This window comes from Terrapene carolina, unplaced genomic scaffold, assembly GCF_002925995.2.
Source record: "Terrapene carolina triunguis isolate 2854851 unplaced genomic scaffold, T_m_triunguis-2.0 Scaffold130, whole genome shotgun sequence".
NCBI lineage: Eukaryota > Metazoa > Chordata > Testudines > Emydidae > Terrapene > Terrapene triunguis.
In genome coordinates, this window is record NW_020664481.1 from 3484988 (window position 1) to 3505464 (window position 20477).

The 20477-nt window shown below is 53.4% G+C and overlaps 2 protein-coding genes across 2 annotated transcripts in view; both read right to left on the minus strand.

The window, feature by feature from the left end:
• Positions 1 to 19074, minus strand: part of HELZ2 (helicase with zinc finger 2) — a 32223-nt gene extending 13149 nt beyond the window's left edge. Inside the window, exons 1-10 of the mRNA XM_026652820.1 lie at positions 18608 to 19074; positions 17669 to 17852; positions 16743 to 16850; positions 15446 to 15969; positions 12040 to 12672; positions 8952 to 9735; positions 8105 to 8180; positions 2443 to 5980; positions 1293 to 1378; positions 181 to 315 (exon numbers count right to left, since the gene is read on the minus strand). Coding sequence (XP_026508605.1) covers positions 181 to 315; positions 1293 to 1378; positions 2443 to 5980; positions 8105 to 8180; positions 8952 to 9735; positions 12040 to 12672; positions 15446 to 15969; positions 16743 to 16850; positions 17669 to 17852; positions 18608 to 18972 — 6433 coding nt within the window. The 5' untranslated portion in view covers positions 18973 to 19074. The remainder of the gene's footprint in view (positions 1 to 180; positions 316 to 1292; positions 1379 to 2442; positions 5981 to 8104; positions 8181 to 8951; positions 9736 to 12039; positions 12673 to 15445; positions 15970 to 16742; positions 16851 to 17668; positions 17853 to 18607) is intronic.
• Positions 19075 to 19161: 87 nt separating this feature from the next.
• LOC113406712 (helicase with zinc finger domain 2-like) lies at positions 19162 to 19651 on the minus strand (the record flags this gene model as incomplete). The annotated part of the gene is made up of 1 exon (XM_026652748.2): positions 19162 to 19651. A coding segment is annotated over exon 1 (453 nt), but the record flags the coding sequence as incomplete, so codon positions are not given.
• Between the last annotated feature and the right edge of the window lie 826 nt (positions 19652 to 20477).

Here is a 20477-nt window from a genome sequence, read left to right on the forward strand (position 1 = left end):
TTGCCCCACCCCACTTCTGTCTCGCTTGCGTGTGGTCCCACAAAGAACACGTCACCTCAAGGCCTTGGCACGAATGTCACGAGCAGAGGACTCTGGAGGAACGGCAGGCCAGGCCTCAAGCGGCTTCCATAAAAAGTGCTATCACCCATACAAACACATGCAGGCACCCCCTCGTCTCACCTGGTGGTCCCTGGATGAGAGTGAAGGGTTTTCTCAGAGCATCTAGGATTGCCTTGTTTTGACTTTGGTTGAGCTTCCTCAGGCTCCCAGGGATATCAAAGGTTTTTTGTGTCTGGAGTTTGGATTTTGTCTCTGCTACAATTAAAAAAATAAAGACAAGAACACACAACAACTTTAAACTGAGATTACAGAGGGCATCAAACAAGCAGCACACGTTGCAGTGTCACTGAGCACGGCATGGTCCAAGCCAAGAACTCCCAAATTTAATCCTACTTTGACACCAACTCCCTCTGCCACCGAATCACTTGTAAAGATCCAGAGGGTTAAATTTTAGCTGCTCTAATGTGGCGGCTAGGTCCTGTGACTCCATTCCCTTTTGGAAAGAGGAATCCCTAGCCAGGGAACAGAGAAGAGGCAGATGCTGAGAACAACAGAGCTCTATCTGGGAGCACACTCACTTCTCTATCATAAGGACCTGGGCAGAGAGCTGGGACTCCCAGGGACGTACCTAGGTAGAAGCAGGTAGCCATAATACAAGGGAGCTGACGCAGCCCTGTCACGAACGACCTGCTTATTGGCTACCCATTAACAAAGGTAACCTCTGCCGAACCTAGAACCAGGACTGTGCATATATCCGGGACCTGTAAGATCTCAACACTCACATCAGCTAAGAGACCCATGCAGGAACGGAGGGAGATTTTTTTACTTTTTCTGCCTCGGTTTCCCCATTCACAGAGTACAGATAACTCTTATTCAGCTGCCTCACAGGGGCATTAGTTAATGGCTCCCAAGGGCTCCAACAAGAGTGGTATAAGCACAATGGAAGTGGCAGTGTGGCCTAGTGAATAGGATACTGAACTGGAACTCAGAAGACCTAGGTTCAGTTCCTGGCTCTGCCATTGGCCTGTTGGGTGATCTTAGGAAAGTCACTTCCCTGCCCTGTGCCTTAGTTTCTCCATGGGAAGAATGATACATAGTTCTCAAAGCATGAGAAGTCAAGTAAGAGCTAGATCGTTTTATTATCATCACCAAGTATGGTCTTAAACGTTGCCCGTTTCCTTTGGGAACTGAGCAAGAGAAGCCTGCCGCACCCTATGAATGTTTGCACCCACCTGTCTGAGGAGGCTCCCGGCCCAGCGCTATGCTCTTGGCGAGCTTTGAGGCATGTTGCAGTTTCCAGATTGCATTCTCCTTCCGGCTGATAGAAGGGAAAACAGAGAGTTACTGAAACATAGCCCCACATGGTGAAAAATGTGACAGGCAGCTTTGCTGAACTGCCTTTCGTTAGCCTACCACTTTGCTTTGTTCGTTCAACAAAGGCTCTAAGCAGAGCACTAAAAGCAAGTTGTGAAGAAGTCATATTGGATTAGTGTTACTTTGCACCACTGACCCATTTCCCGCCTGCATGAAGAACCGAGCCAGGCAGGATTTGGGGGGCAGAGGATTATATTTCACAGAGCAGCAGGGAGCACAGATCACATCCCAGCTGTTTTTATAAGTGAAACAGGGTGATTAGCCCCCAACTGTTCCTGAGCCTCAAGGCACCAAGGGAGATGTCACTCCAGAACTACATGTAGTTGTAGCTGGGTCGATCCCAGGATATTAGCAAGATGAGGTGGGTGAGGCGGTATCTTATTGGACCAACTGTTGGTGAGAGAGACAAGCTTTTGAGCCACACAGAGCTCCTCTTCTTCTGCTAGAGCGACCTCGAGTGAGATTGGCCGCCCAGCCCATTAATGAGGCCGATTCGAAAGGCAGGCCATGGATCTACCCGAAGAGTGGCTGTCTCAACAAGGCACAGTTGCAAAGGAACCAGCATAAAGGAGAATAAGAAATCAGGGGGCACGGGGCTACTAAAGAAACCATGAACAGCCTTTCAAGCTGAATGGTTTGTGACAGATGCTGTAGCAAGAGTGAGGTGAATTGCTACAGTAACAGAAGTCGGAGCTGTCACCCAAGGGCTGCCTCTTTTCCTAGCCCCTCAATCCTTTGCTCTTTAAGACAGCTAGGGCTGCAGGGAGCGGGGTGTTTCGGGAATGGCTGAAAAAGTGACAACCCAAAACACAGAGCGCCCTGCCAGAAGCCCAAGGGCCTGGCTAATTTGTGTAGGGACATGAGGATTTTCAGTGGACCAGGTACACTCCTCAGAAGGGCTCCATTCTGTTTGGGAAGGCGGCACGGAGAAAGCTAGCCCCGTATCGGCTTTGGTTTGGAAATGACTGAAATCACCAGCTACGCATTGAATATGGCACCCACACTTACACATCCGGAAGCATCTTTGGAATGATCTCCACCGTAAACCTGGCTGAGTCCTGGGAGATCTCCGCAGGAACCGTCTCCATGGACATAAAATGGATGTAAAAATTCACCGTCTTCAGTCCACTTCTGTCCAGCTTCTCATTGTCACTAGACTCTTCCGACAGCCCGTGGGCTACCCAAGTGTATGTAGCTGGATCAACCACGAAGCTGCCACCTGCCGTGCTCTCGTTGGACAAGCTGAGTTTCTGGAGGCTGTGGCTAAGACACGCCTCGTCATTACGGCATGCACTGAGCGTCAGGCCCTCTAGCCGGATGCACAAGTAACAGTGGTTGAAGTCTACATCAATGGCGCACTCCTCTAGGAAGCTTTTGGTTAAGGAGAAAGTCCCCTGCAGCTGCTCTTTGCTGTTTCTTTGCTTGTCCCAGGTTATTTTGACATCCTGCAGGACAATGGAGTCGTTTTCTGCCACAGCGCACGAAGCAGATTCCATAGCACTGAGCGGCTGCCACACCCTGCTATAGTCCGATGGATTCTTGTACTTGTCCTTGGACGCGTGCGTGGCGTAATTCGAGAAGCAGTTGATGGGCTTTTCCGTGTGCTCCAAACAGACGTCAAACCCCGGCGTCACGCTCCACAGCTGCACAAAAGGCACCAGAAATCCCCGATGAACGCCCGTGGTGAGCTGCAGCTGCACAGCGTCCCCGGCGCTCAGTTCTAGAGACAGCCCCACGTAGTGCGAGCAGTTGCTTCTCTCCATTCTCCCCACCTGCCTCTGGCGTGTAGCCCGGCCCTGCCTGAGGAGAGCAATCACGCTCTCGAACTCTTCCTTTCGGATGGCCGCCAGCACGTCTTCCCACACCTGAGCGCTGAAGAGGGTGATGTGGCGGTCCCGAAGCGGCGAGGACCGTGGGGCGTGCTCCTTTGAGCTCGCCACGGAGTACATTCGCCGCCTCCACGTCAGCCTCATGCTGTTCCGCTCTTGGCTAAACGAGGGCTGTTCCACTAACTGCAGAGCCCGGTAGTTGATCACTTGGGGATCCGGAAGGGTCTCCTTGTTCAGCGGGAACAAAGCTTTAAAGAACCTATCAATTCCCTCAACACTCACAACGAACGCGATCTTCTGCAGGACTTGGCACCTCAGCCGGGTGGCCATCTGTAGGGAATGGGCCCTCTTCTCGTAGGTTACTGCCCGTAAGTTCTTCCTGTTAAAGTCATGGCAGAGAAATTCGATGTCCTCCAAGGAGTACAGCACGGGCTTCTTGCAGAGCACGGAACGAAGGTGCCGCTGGACCACGATGTCCAGGTATCGGCGGATGGGGGAGGAGGCCCAGGTGTAAGAGTCGACGTGCAAGGAGTAATGTCCCGCCTTAGACTGAGCAGTCGAGTTGGAGCGACTGAAATAGGAGCGGCTCAGCAGCCTCCTGAACTCCAGGACGATGGGGGCGAGCTTCGGGTGAATGTCATCGGTAGCAATGAGATCGAGCATCTTGTGGACATCACGAGCATCCACAGCTGACTGGAGGTGCTCCCACAGTGGGGTCAGGAGTCTGAACTCACCCTGCCCAGCAGGGGCTGGGCCAGCAGGGGCTGGGCCAGCAGGCAGAGCTCCCAGGTGGTGCGAGAGGTGGATAGACAAAGGGATGATGTGGCTGTATTTGTTCTTCATCTGAGCCACCTGCTGGGGGTTGGGCTCCATTTGACACCGGAGAGGAGTGACGTTCTTGGTGTGGTCTTTGTTGGTTAGAAACTCAGCCACGAAGCTGTTGAACATGATCATGAACTCCTCTATCATCTGGTGGGATCCCCTGTTGCCTGGGGTACTTTCCTCATCCAGCCGGTCGTAGTAACAGTCTTCCTGCAGCCTGAACTGTCGGTGGACCCTGGAGAAGTGATAAGCCACAGCTATACAGTCCTCAAGGGTGTCAAAGCGAAGGGCCTTCGCTTCCCCACTGTAATGGTTCTTAATGATGCTCTCTGCCTCCTCGTAGGACAGCTGCCGGTCCGAGTGGATTGTGGACACCGTGAAGTTCCCTTTCATCACCCTGTCTGTTGTCTTGTCTACAGTGACAAACAGGGAGATCACGTGGCGATCCTTTTGTGGCAGGAGGCTGCAGAGGTCTTGGCTGATCCGGGGTGGGAACATACACAGCGGCTCCTTACCAGGGGCATAGTAAGTAGTGCCTCGTTTCTTCGCCTCCATATCCAAAGCACTGTCTTTGGGAACAAAGCCAGCCACGTCTGCGATGTGGATACCAATCTCGTAACAGTTGCCCTCATCTCGGACACTTATGGCATCATCCAAATCTTTAGAGCCTGGGGGGTCGACAGTGAAGGTCAGGTAGCCCCGGCAGTCCCTCCGATTCTCCTTGGGAGGGTTGGATTTGCTGGAGGTAATTTTGGCCAGCTCCGTGGTCACCTCGCTTGGGTACTTTTTTGCCAGACCGTACTCCAAATCAAGTATCTTCAAGCCTTCTTCCAGAGTCAAAGCCATGGGCAGGATGTCTGTTACTATGCCCAGAGGGTAGTAAAAACCTTCCCGCCAGGAGATAATTTGGACATAGAAGAGCTGACTTCTTTTCATCTCCTGGCTTATCTTCTCACACCTGACCACCTGGTACTTCCCCTTTACCAGTTTGCGGATGGGGACGACATTGGGTTTTTCTTTCAGCCCTGGGACGAATATTTTGGTGATGGTGTGGTCGATGGGGATCATCACGCGGGGGTCATACTCGTCCATCATGCAGACGAAGGCCCGCTGTCTCTCGGCCTGCGTCAGCACCCCCACCACTCTCCCTTGGGGACGGAGGGTGCCGCCCTCAGGGGCGCTGGTCTGCAGGAGCTCCACTAGCACTTGGTCGCCAGTGAAAGCCATGCCACAGCGAACTCTGCCTTTGATCTGAATGTTGAGCGGAGGCGAGTCATCGAAGGCGAAGGCAGATGCTCTGTCAAACCCCTCTTTGACCAGCTCACACCTCTTGTACATTTTGGGGTGCATGCGAAGATACTCCTGCATTGTGGGAGAGGAGAAGTTGACATATTCCAGCCGGCCGTTCTGCTGGGCCGACGCCTCGGAGCTCACGTTCAGCAACCCTTCTTCGGAAACAGTCACCTGGACGTTCTTGCTCTCATCCAGGAGCTCCTGGAGAATGGGATCATCGGGATTTGTGTTATCCAATTCGGAGGTCCAGGAATCCGTGTCGCTGTCGTCCTCCTCAAGCAGCTGCTGCTGCTCCGTGCTTCCCCGGATCCAGCTCTGCTTGTCGGACACTGCCTGCTTAATCTGCTCCAGCGTCAGCGTTTCCGGAGTCACGCTGCCCTTCTCAATGCACTCCTGGAGGAAGCGCTTCCAGACCTTGCTGCACTGGCCATAGGAGCACAAGGCCACAGCATCTCCCACCACGATGACCTGCGACTGGGCCCTCGTCATGATGGTGTTTAGCACCCTCGCTTCGTTGAAGAACTCCATGTTGGGGGAGGCGGAGCTGAGCAGGCTTTCCTTGGTGTGAACTGTGCTGATGATGATGACCCGAAACTCCCTCCCTGCATGGAACAAGAGGAGAGAGAGGAAAAAGGTTACCTACGGGAACTGAGTGAGACGGACTCGCTGGGTGGAGCATGCGTCTTTGGGAGGTGTCCGTGCCTACACAGCGCTGCATGTGGACCCCCAGGAGTGACAGGCTAAAAACACCCACGTGATCATTTTCCTAAGTTATAAGAGTGACTTGAGATTTAGCCCAATGAAACAAATTCCTTGGTATTGCAGGGGCCTCACACACAGACCAACACCCAGGCACCACATGAGGAGTCTGAGATAAAGCAAGAGGCAGAGCAAGGTGACTAATACAAGAGCAGTGTTCGTGGATTAACATTCGGATTTCAAGCCACTCTTCGATTTGACAGTGTTCTGCCCCTTGTTATCCGCTCCTCGTGAACACACGTCGGAATGGAGTTTGTTCACAGGGACATTTGGGAACGGGCTTTTCTTTCCAAAAACCCCAATGGGAACCAGAGGTTTCGTGCAGGAAGGGAAGTATTCACCATTCACCTGTTTAAAAAAAAAGTTTTGATCATCCAGTCCGAGAGTAGAAACAATGCCGCCTGGCTCCGGTAACCATGAACACTAGGGATAACAAACAGCCAATCAATGAGTTCATAAACCAGCCAGAGGCTGAAAATGGTTTGTCAAGAAGGAGGGATGTGGAGATGGAAAACACACACCAGGCATTCATTAATTCCACCACAAGAGGTCTCCGCTGCGCCATAAAACCAAAAAAACAATAAAGAACTAGATCAATCTTCTCTGGCTTGAGAGGAAGAAAAACAAACCAAAACCCTCTTCCTTCAGCTCCCATGGCAGAGTCACATTTCAGCAAGCAGCCTCACTGGGAAGTCATGTGTCAGTTATACTGTGTCAGTACCCAGAGGCCTTTTCACATGGATGCCCTGTTGGTTACAATGTATCACCTTCCTTTACATCATTACCAGACTCTCCCTTGGAATCCTGGGAATTTTGAATATAGACATGAATCACACCACGATACCCAGTCTCCGGGGCTCTGGCATGTACGGGCATCTCTGCTTGTATGGTTGCAGGCCGGGATTATAAAAGGGATCAGCGCCTATGTCCAGGTTTTTCATGCATCTCAGGAAATAAAGATGCATATATTTCACTCTATATGCATCCGAAGAAGTGGGTTGTAGCCCACGAAAGCTTATGCTCTAATAAATTTGTTAGTCTCTAAGGTGCCACAAGTACTCCTGTTATTTTTGAGGAAATAAAGAGATACCCAACTCATTTCATGGGCTGAGACTAGGATACAGACGTACTTCAGGAGCCCAGTTTTCAGTTTAAAACCCTATTCACGTGTAAAAAACTACCCAGATCAGTTCTGGGCCCCTAACTCCTGTAGCCACCACTGCATGCTGCCGATGCCTGGGCATGAGAAGGTAGTGATGGGGAGGTGGGTGATGTGGGGGACAGGAGGAGATCTCCAGCACTGCTGGCAAGGACTGAAAAGAAAGGCAGAGCTTTCTAGACCAGCAGCAACACGGAAAGGGGCTAAAAGCGACTCACCGATTTCTTGCGGGGTTGGGGAGGGGAAGAGAGTGTGCATGCGCTTATCGTATCCTGTATACAAATTTTAAAGTGATTCTCGGTACCCAATTTAGGTACCTTAAAGGGGGCCAGTTCTCAGAGTATGGTGCTCAGCAGGGTCCCTTCAAAAGGTACCTGAAGCGGGGCACCCAACATGTCTCTCTCTCACACACACACCCCTACCTAGAAGGCTCAGCCAGCAGTTGTATGGTGGGCACAGGATAAGAACCTAGACGGAACAGAATGGCACCGTATGCCCGTGCGGCTGCCCCATATCCATATGGGCACATCTGCTGCAGCTGCTCTCCCCTCTGCAGTTTACAGAGGAGGATTCTGAAGGTGCCAGAGGCGCCTCTGCTAGTCGTCCAGCATTCAGTCCAGGTTGCCCCTTTACCCGTCTGCAGCGCCCACCAGTGTGGGAATATTCTCCCAGCTTTTCAGTGGTGTGACCACGCGAGTTCTCACTAGCCTAGAGGGAGAGCCCGGAGTAGAACGGCTCCTTTTCCCTGCCACTGAGAATGGATTCCATTCCTGCCAAAGCAAAAACAGCCACTCAGCAAGATACAAACCTGGTAAGTTTTCAAAGTTTTCCACTGCCACCTCTCCCAGGTGCTTCTTCCTCAGCTCCTGCCTTATTGCATTGACCTGGTGGGAAAGGGAGGCACAAAGTTACAACCCAGGGAGCAGCTCCCCAGCTCCCCCCAACCTGCACCCAGCCCCTGAGCTCCAGAGAGCAGGTATCACACGGCCACTAGGGAGAAGAAGATTTGATGGGCTCAGGCTTGTTTTATTTCCACCATCACTACTGAAGGGGCTCCCTATCAACACGCAATGCAAGAGCATCTTGTTTAACAATCCAAGGCTCACCAGCCATCCGGGAAGGCTGGGCAAGCCAACCTTGGTGCATCCTGCTAAGACCCTGCCCCTCAGCTCTGCGAGCTCTACCCAGGAGCCCAGGACACACACAGACTCACCGGGGTAACCTGCAGCTGCGGGCAGGCAGTGGGAATCACATTCAAGAGACTTCAGGAACAAAATGGACCCCCGAGGCTCAGGGGAGGAATGACATCAAGGAGAAGGGCAGGAAAATTCTGGATTGCCAGTTGGGCTGAAAAGGACTTCAGCGGATTTGCTGTGCTACAGACTCTCTGCCCCACCTAAAACTGTCCCCTTATCAGGCACCCCTGCTCCACCCGTCCCTTCCACTCCCATACGCTGTGAACACCCCCTTAGCAAAATGCACTGGACAAAAGTAAATTCACGCTTCCGGCAGCCAGGGTTTGCCAGCAACAATAGAGAAGGGTGTTTACAGAAAACAAACTGAGTCCAACGTTTGGCATTTACAGACAACAATGCGTCCCATGCAGCTCCAGTGCAGAACGATGGATCGACAACACATGGAGCCGTCCTGCCTACCTGCATGCCGTGGGAGACCACGCAGATTCTCTTCAGGTCCCGGGCTCCCCATTCATCTGGCCACTTCTGGTGCATCTCTTGCACTTTCTCGATCACCTGCATGATCTCGGCGACGTTGTACCAGGACGTCATGGCCATATCCCGCTCGGTGGAGCCCGGCACGTGGCAAAACATGAGCGGGTGGAGCTCAGGGTGGGGCGGGACGTTGCCGCTGGCATGGATGGTGTTGCCTTTGCTGACGTAGAAATGCTTGGAGACAAACTCGATGATGCCCGCAGTGGAGCGGTAGTTCTCGTTGAAGATGATCCTGCTTTTCAGAGCTACTTCGTGTTTCTCCTTCTGGTAGTACTGGAAGAGGCGGTTCAGCAGGGTGTGGTCGGCCGACTGCTCACCTCCCAGGCAGAACAACTTAGGGGTCACTTGCATGTGGTCCCCAGCTAGGACGACTCGAGTCTCAAAAGTAGCATACGAGAGCGGGATCAGAGCTTCGCATTCCAGCATCTGAGCTGCCTCATCTATCAAGATGTGGGTGAAATACCCAGGGGGCACCCTCAGGTTCTTGGACAGCATGGATGTGGTGATGATAATGCGGTGCCTGTCGATCTCTGCTTGAGTGGGTTGCCTGAAGGTCCTCTGGTCTGGAGAAAGGCAGCAGTACAACTGAGTGACGGGGTCAGTCATGCTGATGGAACGGTCTGTGTATTTGATCCTCAGCGGGACTGCCCTGGGGTGCCCGTTTGTGACATACGCGTGGAAGTACTCACGGATGTAGATGTCAGCTGCACTGGAAGTGAGAGAAAACAGGAGTGTGATGCTGGTAAACCAAGTGCCAGCTCTGGCCAAGGCCATAGGTGTGAGCTAAGAGCTGACAAACTCATCGCTGGAAAGCAAACCAGCTCACCCGTATGTTAGTGTTATTCAAAATAGGTAATGGTCCTCTAAGAACGTATTTAGTGTTCAGACTATGAAATGCTTGTAAGTTCCTCCATGCATTAATCTCACTGGTAATGTCTGTATTCCATGCTATAAGGAAATATTACTTTGAAAATGTTTGCTCTGAGCTTGTGAACCCAGGCATGGGAATTGTCCCCCCGCCCATCCAGGAGGGCTCTCAAAAATTAAGTGGGCCATCATAAGATTTGTTAATTTCCCCATCCACCCACGGAGAAGTAGGTGCAGAAGGCCTCATCCCAGACAACTGAACCCTGGAAGAGGGAAATAAAAATAGCCGACATGACAATTTTTCATCTCTTTGCTGTTTGAACTCTCACAGGGCCAGAGACTAAACTGAAGCAAGAGATCCCTCAGGGTTATCCCAGGGTCTGCCCTGAAAGACATTGTGAATGGACAGATCACTACAAATCTGTCACTCTTAGGAGCTGGATTCTAACTCATTTGTGTGTAGATGTTTGCTTGCTTTCACCTGTAAATAACTCGTTTGCTTTTCCTAGTTAATAACACTTTAGATAATTACAGGATTGGATACAGGTGTTGTCTTTCGTGTAAGATCTAGGGCACCAATTGACCTGGGGTAAGTGACTGGTCTCTTGGGACTGGGAGTACCCTGAATATTTGTGATTTTTGGTGTAAGTGACCATTTATCACTAAGTCCAGCTTGCCTGGGTGGAAAGATCAATGGGAGACAGTCTGGGACTCCATGGCAAGACTGTTATAGTGATCCAGGAGTTCACACTTGTTACTGGCTTGGTGAAGTCTAATTAAAGAACACCCCACCAGTTTGGGGTGTCTGGCCTGAGGTAAGCACTCACAGTCCAGGCAGCATGGCAAGGGAATGTGAGTGGGTGTCTCAGACAAGCCCTTCATCCCAGACACACTGGGGTAGTCTGTCCCATTGTTTATTCATTTGGGAACGGACCCTTTGGACAAGGAACATACTCAGTCACAGTTTCCAGAGCTCTGGCCCCTGATTTACAACCTGCAGGCGATACTCACGTACGTGCAGAAACTAGCGTATGGGATACACACTCAGTTATCCACATTGCGCACACAATGAGCCCGTGCGCACGTTTTCAGGAGTGCGATTTAAGGTCTAATCAGTGGCTGCGCAGTGCCTAGAGCCTCACTTACCAAGGGACTTCTGAATACATACACTTGGGCCCTCAGTCACAACGCCACATGCCCAGGGATCACGTGGGCACAAGGATGTATCGGGTGCCAGGTATGAAAATATGGCCCCAGGCATTCTTCGTCCCATAACCAACCTTCCTAGAATCCTGTGCTGGTGGAGTATGTGCAAACATCTCAGAGAGTAGAACAAGTCCCAGTGCAGCCAGAGGGCAGGACACAGGCTAAGATTGAAAGTCATCTCTTTTTATTATGCCTTTCAAAAAAATATTAAGGAAATAATGGTCCCCATAGGAAAGGAAACGGACCCTCCACTGTGCATTCCTTCACGTATCGTCGCTTTCATTTTAAAATCTCGGAATAACAAAGGTCAGTTCAGAGCCTACCACGTTTGCGTGCATCTCGACTTTCCCTCCCCCTAACCCTCCTCTTTATGGGACCTGCAGAATCAATATTGACATATACACAGCAGCACAACAGCTTTTGGAAAGAGTCAACATCGGAGGGCAAATACAAGAATGAAGTCACTTGGGCAAGGCCAAGAGGGGAAATTAAGGTGCAGAAGCGAAGGGGTTTCCATTTCACCTGGTGTGTAACTGTTACCCACGGTGTTGTGGGGGAGGTGGGGGAAGAGGACCCAGAAGGGAATGACTGTAGCACACCATAAAACACATCTCTCTCTAGCTTAGAATCAAGGTCCCCATCAGGAATGTATCCTGGTCTCCTTCCATCCACATCTTCCTGCCCCCCATCTAAGCTCAGATTTCTACCAAGAACAAGGGAATGCTTTTCTTTAAGAAATAATGTTGTCGTATTTCAAAAGCGGACCAAACGTTTGGACTGTTTGCAAAACTCTTGGCATCGAAACACAATTTAGTTTCCTTAGGAAAACCCTCACATCCCCATCATGTGTGAATCTGGCACAGCTGAGCACCCAGCCTTCAGTCTATGGCCTCCCAGCGTCTTCCCTTGGAGAAGAGCCACGGCAAAGCTAGCAAGTTACCTGTTGGTGTGAGTGCAGATCAGCACTCGCGTGTTGGGCTGCTTGATGATTTCCCTGGTGGCCATGGCCAAGGTGAAGGTCTTCCCTGTGCCGAAAGGCCCATAGATCAGAAGAGGAGGGACCTGCCTGGTGCTGGTGGCCTGGCTGGTGATGAAGGAGATGGCCTGCATCTGCTTCTTGTTCCCGCTCAGCGGTAGCGTAGGGGAGTGAGGGATGGAACAGGCTGCAACGTCGGGCAGGATCAGCCGCTCGTCCAGCAGCTGGTCCACCGCGTAGTGCCACAGCCGGAACTGCAGCCGGTCGATCTGGAACTGGATCTCCACCTTGCAGGAAGTGCCCTGCTGGAAGCCAAGCTCAGAGCAGCATCTCTTGGGGACGAGGAGCCAGATGCTCTTCTCCGTGATGGCCTTGCTTTCCACCTTGACCTCGTACACCCGGTTGTCCGTGGGCGGGTCAGGTGCCAGGAAAGCGGTGCTCACAGACCGGCTCAGCAGGTACCCCTCGTTGGTGTCCGGCGTTAGGGCACAAGGGGTCGGCACTTCAGCAAAGAGCTCACCAGGGAGGGCGAACTTCATCCCCATGGACAGGGTCTGCAGCATTGGGGTCAGGGAGACGGTGACCTGGAGGTTGAGCCTGAGACGAAGAAGGCACCACAGCTAACAGTGCTGACTGCACACGTCAATTCATCAGCAATATCCCCCCCTACGCAGGAGGGACTGCCTGCATCACGAGGATCCCCTCTCGATTCCCCACCTCTTCACCCCACCCTCTCCCCCCAAAGGACCAGGGCACCGGCCCTCTGTCCCCTGGTGACAAGACTCTCTCTGTGCTCCCCTAGACCAACCAGAGATCACGCTGAGCAGCATTTTTAAATTAAATGACACTTGTTTAAAATGACAGCATGCAGACTTGCGGCGCCTGCGGGAGCAGCTGCTTTGGAGACTTGGTCACGTCACTTACTGAAAAGTTACACTTAAAGAACGGCAGTTTGGCAAACAGGTTGTCAATCCCCAAGAAACTCAACAGCACTAAACTCCTATGGGACATCTTCAAAAATAGGCTTAGAGAGCTGCCTGCGTATGTAACTCCTGCAGGTTGCTGGTAAGGAGAGCGACGCCCTAGGCGCCCATCTACCCTACATCGAGCTGGTGCAACAAGGGGCACAGACGTCCCAAGTGCATCCACTTCCTTCAGGGTGGGCTCCTCGTGGTGGGTCTGGTGGGGTGCACAGCACAGCTCCCTTTGTTTCTCCCCAAGTAGCAGCACTGAAAACCTCCACCCACGGCTGGCTAGTGCTCAGCACAAACCAGAGCCCAGGCGGTAGCCAAGATGTGGAATGCACAGCAGAGCGTTAGCCAGCCATACCAGCTGGTGCTCTCTGGAGACTCAGGGCAGGAGAATTTTGCCTTGCTGTTTGAAATGGGACAGGGGAGAGTGACCAACCATTGCACTCCAGATGAAGGCAGGCCCTGGAAGAGGCCATTCCCCTCCCACAGCTCGCTTTGCCTTCTCCCCGTCACAGACATTTCTCCTCCTCTAACCCCTCTACTTACCCCAGTGACCCCATCTCCTGACCTCCCCTGGGCCCACTCTCATCCCCTCTCCTCCAGCTCCTTCCTCTCACAATACAAACGTGCTCTAGTCTCTCCCCTCTTAAAAAGCCCTCCCTCGACCCCACTTCTCTCTCCAACTCCTGCCCCATCTCCCTTTCGTCTCGAGCTCATTGGACACACTGTCTACAACTGCTGGCTGGCGTTCCTCTCCTCAGGTTCCAGCCTAGACTCTCTGCAAGCTGGCTTCCGCCCCATGCACTCCATGCAAACTGCTCTTGACGAAGTCTCTACTGACCTCTTCCTAGCCAAATCTCAGAGCCAGCTCTCCATCCTCATCCTCCTTATCCTGTCAGCCTCCTTCAACACAGTCAGCCATGCTCTTCTTAAAATCCTGTCCTCCCTTGGCTTCCAGGACTTTTCCTCTCCTGGTTCTCCTCCTATCTCTCCAATCATTCGTCCACTGTTTCCTTCAGAGGACTCTACACCCCATCTCTGGGTAATCTCATCTGTAAACCCAAATTCAACTGCCATCTCTACCAACCCACAGATCTACCTCTGTCCTCTGGACCTATCGGATTCTGTCCATACTAAAGTCGCCACCGGTCTCTCCGACTTCTCCTTCTGGATGGCCAGTCATCAGCTCACGCTCAACAGGGCTAAAGCAGAACTCTTCATCTTCCCCCCAACCTGCTTGCTACTTCCTTTTCCGATCTGTGTGGGCCACACCACCACCTAGGTACCAGCTTTCATTCAGACCTCTTTCTAGGGCCACATCCAGGGTATGTCTAAATCTTACAGACTCTTGCTGCAGAAAATCTCGAAGATACAGCCCTTGCTATCCATCCACATGGCTAAAACTCTCATCCTCTCACACTGCAATGACCTTCTCTCTGGCCTTGACAAATGCGGCCCGGCCCCCCTCGTATCCATTCAGAAAGCTGCGGCAAAGATCATTCTTCTTGCCTTGCCGATGTCCCCTCTCTCTTTACGTCCCTCCACCGACTCCCCGCTTCTGTATCACAGCAAACATAAGCTGGTTGCCTTCGCTTTCTAGGCCTTTCACAGCCTACCCCCGCCCCATCCGCTCGCTCACTATCCTGATGTTGCTCCCACCTCCGATCAGCCCATGACGCCAGCCTCCAAACACGCACTTGTTAAATTTTCATGCAAGCGCCTTTGTGCTTTCTCCAGTGCTCCCCATAAACAGCAGCAAAGCCACCTCCTTATCCACCTTCAAATCCCCCCTTCAAACTCTCCTTTCTGTGCACTTGCCAAAAACCTGTCAGTGGTTACGCTGCTGGTGCACGGAGACCACTGCCTGTCACGTTGACCAATAGCGTCTCACTGTTTCCTAGTGCTCCCCACCATCTGTGGTCTCCTGTCTTGTGCTTCAATTGCAAGCTCTGTGGGGCCGGGACCGTCTTTGATCTGTGTTTGTACAGCCCCTAGCACAATGGGTCCCAGTCCATGCCTGGGCTCCGAGATGCTACAGTAATACAAAGAACAAATACATAATAGTTGTGGAGAGTGGAGGCTCCCTACCTCTGCCCCTTGCCCTGTTTACGCCCCACAGAGCAGAATCTAGTCCTATATTATCATTCTCTTTCCTGTTCCACACGTCACCTTCCATGACAGCACCCCACTTCTCTGTGACAGGTCTGAACTGCAGCCATCCCTTGGGACCATTCCTGCACAATTGGCACGGGGGGAATATGGGGACTAGGCTTGAAATAGCACCAGGGACTAAGGGACAGAATTGGCACTGGGACCACTGCAGATAGAAGGAAGGCAGGCCCCTGAAGAGGATGAGTCCTTCACTCTTACGGATCTGCCACTACTGCCGGGACACTTACTTGTCAATCAGGGTCTGCTCCGCTTCCTCCTCTCGGAACAGGAAGTCGTGCATCCTCTCCCTGTAGTTGAGGTGGGTGATGGGCGTGTTCGCAGCGCTGCCGGGCCGGAACTCCAGCGAGAGCGCTGGCGCTTTGTACTTGGCTAGCAGGTCCACCTCGTCACTGGTCATCTCCACGCTGGGAACGATCACCCGGTTGCCGCTGTGCCAGCGCTGAAAGTTCACAAAGCGGCTGCCCTCCGTGCCAGCCGGGACGTGCCGGGGGAGCTCCCGCTTGCCGATCTTGGCCTGGATTTTCCGCACCAGGACGGGGCGGCTGCCAAAGTCAAAGACAACCCACTGCTCATAGACTCCGAACGTGCAGCACTCCATGCAGACCTCCACCAGGCACGAGAGCTGCGGTGACGGCAGAGCCTTTAACCGCTCCCCCCGGATGTAGGTGAGGCCCCGCGGGAACCCGTCCCCTGCTAGGAAGAAGGTGGCTCCGGGATCTCTCTTCAGTAACGCCACGTGCCTCAGAGGCATCTGCCAGTTAGAAGGGAACAGAATACCCGGTGAAGAGAACCTCCCTGCATGAGACCCGCCGTCTGACCACCCCCTCTGTGAAAACCCAATAAAACTAAACAGGGAATGAGGTTTTCCCCCCCAATCACCCTATGGAATTCCATAGCAGGGAGAGAATTCCTACTGGAATCTACAAAATGGCCCCATTCCCTCTTCAGTTCTAGAGGGGTTTAGAGTGATTCCTAAGGACCTCTGTGGGGTTTCATCCCTATTAACCTCTTAAGGAATTGTCCATAAAGGGTCAGTCCTGGGACCTAGCAAAGAGCAAGCAAAAGGAACAGAGATGGAACGAGCAAGACAAGATCCCTCCCTGGCCACATTCCCTCCCCACAAAGCCTGTGCAGGCGGAAGAACGTTTTATTTTGTCCTGAGCACCACAGCGGGCAGTAACGGGGCTCGGTCAGCACAGCCAGACCCACCTGCCCGATAAATGCTCGGCCCGTCCCCAGCCCTGCTTTCAGAGCCCCGGCCCAACACAACCCAGGTCACAACCGTCACACCTCTGGACAGGAGCTCTCTCCCGCTCTCTGCTCAACAGGCCCCAGGGCTCCGGGAACAGAGCCTCATCTGCATGCCCCAACCTCCTCCCACTCCTTAACTGTGCAGAGACTCTCTCCAGCAGCCCCTGGGGACGGAAGAGCAGGCAATTCTCTACCGGCGGGAAGAGCGGACTATGTGGGGGGACAGAGCCGGTTTCAAACCTCTGGACTTTCTTTACAGAGAATCCGACTTACCTGGGAGTGAACTTTGAACTTCCACCAGTATCGCATCTTCCTGTCCTCTGAATGCACCCGCATGGGCTGCTCGCAGGTAACCACCACGCCATCCACCTGCTCAGAAAGCTGACGGAAAGGAGACAAGAAGAGCCTCGTGTTTCACCTTGCGATCGCACCCTCACAGCGCCTGCCAGTAAGCCCCAGCACCGTCAGCTGTAGCAGGGCAGCCGAAAGGGCAGGGCGAGGGATTCGAGCCCCCGTGCTTCTCGCCAGCGTAGCCAGCGAGTGCTTGGAAAGGTGGAAGGACACACGGCAGAGCAGGACAGCTTGATGCACAGGGTGTGTTCTTTAACAGGCCTACTCCTGCCTCAGAGGAGCCTGGGAAAAGGGCAGCGCGGGGCGCGCTGGGGGCTGGAGGGCAGGGGCAGCACACACATTCAAGATTAAGTCTCAAATACATTTTTAAGATCTAATTTACATTTCACCATTTATCCCCTTCATTTGCTTTCTGCCTCTCTCATGGTCTACAATGAAAATGGTCTGAACTCGTTATATTCACTTTCATTTCTAGTCCACTTCGCTTCCAGGCTCACATGCATTAGCCCCCGGGGTGCACACCCTGCAAGGGAAGCATTATGTAAGATCGGGCCGCGGGGGTGATCGGCCCATACTGCTGATGCAGGTGGAGAGATATTGGGATGCACTTTTCCAAGAGCCTCTGAAAACACCCCCTTCAAACGTGCAAGTGCACACGGGGCAGCCAGGAACTCCTGCACGCAGCCAGCCAGTGCAAATGCAGGGATTTTGCATGTGTTAATGCTGCCGCCAGGTTTTCGCAAGGCCCTTTATCAGGATTCAGCTTTAAGCAAACTCAAAACCCTTCCAATCAGCCGGATCATTCAGGTGCCCCTCAGCCAGCGTCCAGCCAGCAGATGGTGACGTACAATGAACACCTCGTTGCGGCACTCCTTGTACTCAGCAATGAGACGGTCCTGGTAGGAGAGGAGCCCGTCTCTCTTGGCGGATTTCTTGTTCCTCTCGACAGTCTTCGCTCTCTGGATCCACTCCTGCAGCTCCTCTACGGAATGGGCCTTGGTGCACCGTTCACCATATTCGCAGATGTCCCCTCTGTGGGGGAACAAATTCCACATGCAAAACAAAGCACACAGGATACTCTGAACAGGCTGAGACTGCATGGGGAATGAGGCACCCCCCGCCTCCTGCACAAGGATTAACTGGGGATTCCTAACAGGCCACAGTGCTGGCAGAACTGGGACCAGCAGTGCCCCGCTGGCAGTAACCAGTCAAGCATTTTGTCTTCTGTCGTCATCTCAACTTGCTCTGGCCAGAGTTAGGTGACGTGGCAGTAACACCACCTGCACCCTCCATGCACAATCGCTTCCCCCATTGCCAGCCCAGCTGGTGCTGCACCCGTGCGGAGTTATAGGTCCCGACTACCCAGAGATGCCCCAGGCAGGTTCTTCACCCTCTTCTCTTGAGGTCAACAAGAGCCCAGGCCAAGGAGGCACTTGAAAATTAACTTCCCCCAAACTTACCCCCTTGTATCCTCCCTGTCCTAATAAGGAACCACCCCAAGCTGGATCCTGCTTCATTTTACCCTGCTAGGAGACCATACACCCAAAGTCCCTGCTTGGTTCAGGGAGAGATTTTTAACCCTTTCTCCTCCAAATACGGGGCAGGTTCTGTACACACGAGAACTGTCACACCCCAAAGGGACATCAAACATTAGGCCAGCTGGGTTGTTTCTCTAGACAGATGATCTAGAATCAAGTCATCAGCCCGCTGTGCCCCCTCTGCAGGGACCCATGCAGTTTGCTCATTGCCTGCTAGGCAAGGCCGGCTGCGCAAGGCTGCCCCCTTACCTGTTGCACAGTGTGAATGTGATCAGCCCGTAGGGAGGCGTGCGGTGAGCCCACTGGATCATGGTGTCGGCCGAGACCATCTGCGCATGCTCCACCAGGGAGCAGTGGTTCTCGAAGCTCTCCTGGGAGCTGAAGGTCACCAAGCAGGCCCGGCAGTAGAACTGGACTTGGGGTTGCGCTGGCTTGTCGCCGTTCTCGCTGCCCGTCACCACGGTCGGCAGCAGGTCTGAGCGCACCAGGCCGCGCTTCTGCTCGGCCTCCCACACCGCCATCTCCACCTCGCTGTGCGCGTAGTTACACCGCTGGGCCCCGTGCTTGCACGGGTTGCCTCTGGAGACGAACATGCAGTAGCTGAGCTGTGACATGAACTCCGGCCACGGCCTGATTGCCGTGTACTGCTTCTTCCTCCTTCCGTCGGTCACCACATGGACCAGGAGAGCTTTCCCAGCACCGTGCTCCTCACAGAGCCCAGCCAGCCCCCCGGAGGATATTCTCTGGGGACTTTGGTAAAAGCAGAGTTTGCAGATCTCCTGGAACTGCCCCCCAAACTCGCTCCGGATTTCCCCTGCGGCGCTGGGCGCTTCCTGGCTTGGGAGGCCTTTTGTACTGCCTGCCGTCTGTGCCTGGAGCACCATGGCTTTCAGCACACGCCGCTCCAGTTCGTGCTCTCTCTCGAAGTTCCACACCATCGCCTCCTCCTTGCTGGTGGCAAAGGTGCACTGGTTCCTGTGCCTGTGGCACCCTGAGCCGGGGGAGTAGAATCTGCAGACCTCGTAACGTGCTGGGTTTGGGAAGCCCGGCCTCCTGCCCACCTTCTTCCATAGCTGGCTCCTCTTGCTTCTGCACTGGGCCAGGAGGATCTCATGCATGCAGCGATGCTCCACCTCTCTCCGCCCGTAGGTGCTCTCGTTCTCCCTCACACTGCACTTGGAGCACACCAGACACAGCTCCAGCCGTTTCTGCAGGCTGTCCAGCGTCAGGGGGACGAGGCCGTTAATGGCAGGCATTTTCCCCAGCGGCCAAGGAAAAACAGCTACAAATCTCGAAAAGCAGATCAGATGCTCAGGAAGGCTCCAAGGAGCAGGCAGGGTCCTAGCTCAGTGCGCCCTTCCTGGCCATCCACGCAAGTTTAAAAACCTAGAGAGAAACAAACACCAAGTGAGGTATAAGGGAGCTTAGCCTCTCTCTCTGCTGCGTGCACTTTGAGGTATTAAACAAACCCATCCCAGCTCCTCGATTTCCTGAAGTGAGCAAGGAAAAATGCATCATCTTGGCCACAGCAAAACCAAACAAAACCACCCACTCAGCACTTGGTCAGATTCTTGTGAAACCAGATGTCTTGCTGTTCGGGCATTAACTCTGCCAGACTGCTGCCCCACTGGGGCGGGGGGAAGGGGGAGAAATGTGTTGTCCTTCAGGACATGTACCACAGTCCTACAAAACAGACAGAAGGGCCCCTTCATTCAGTGACTGCTGCCTCCAGCCCATCGGTGAACCCACAAGTTACAGACATTCAAGGCATGGCTCCCAGCCTCCCTTGCTGGATGGCCGTGTGGGGCCCTCCCCGTGACCAACTTGCTGTCATCTCTGCAGCCTGGCTGTCCCGTCCTGCTTGGGGCACCTCGTCCTTTCTCTCTCCCTTTTCCATATGTTTTGCTGACTTCCCCCCCCCCCCCCATTCCCCCAGGCACCGCACCGGAAGCCTGCATGCTGCTGGGGGCGGCGGAGCAGTGATTGGTGCCCCAAGGGCAGATTGAGGAAGCCTGGGCTAGCAGCCTGCAGCACTGTAGCCTTAGAGGTCACATGGGAGGCAACAGCACCAACTTGGGATGGGGATGGAAGGGGAATGGGGAAGCTCTGGGGTCCTGCA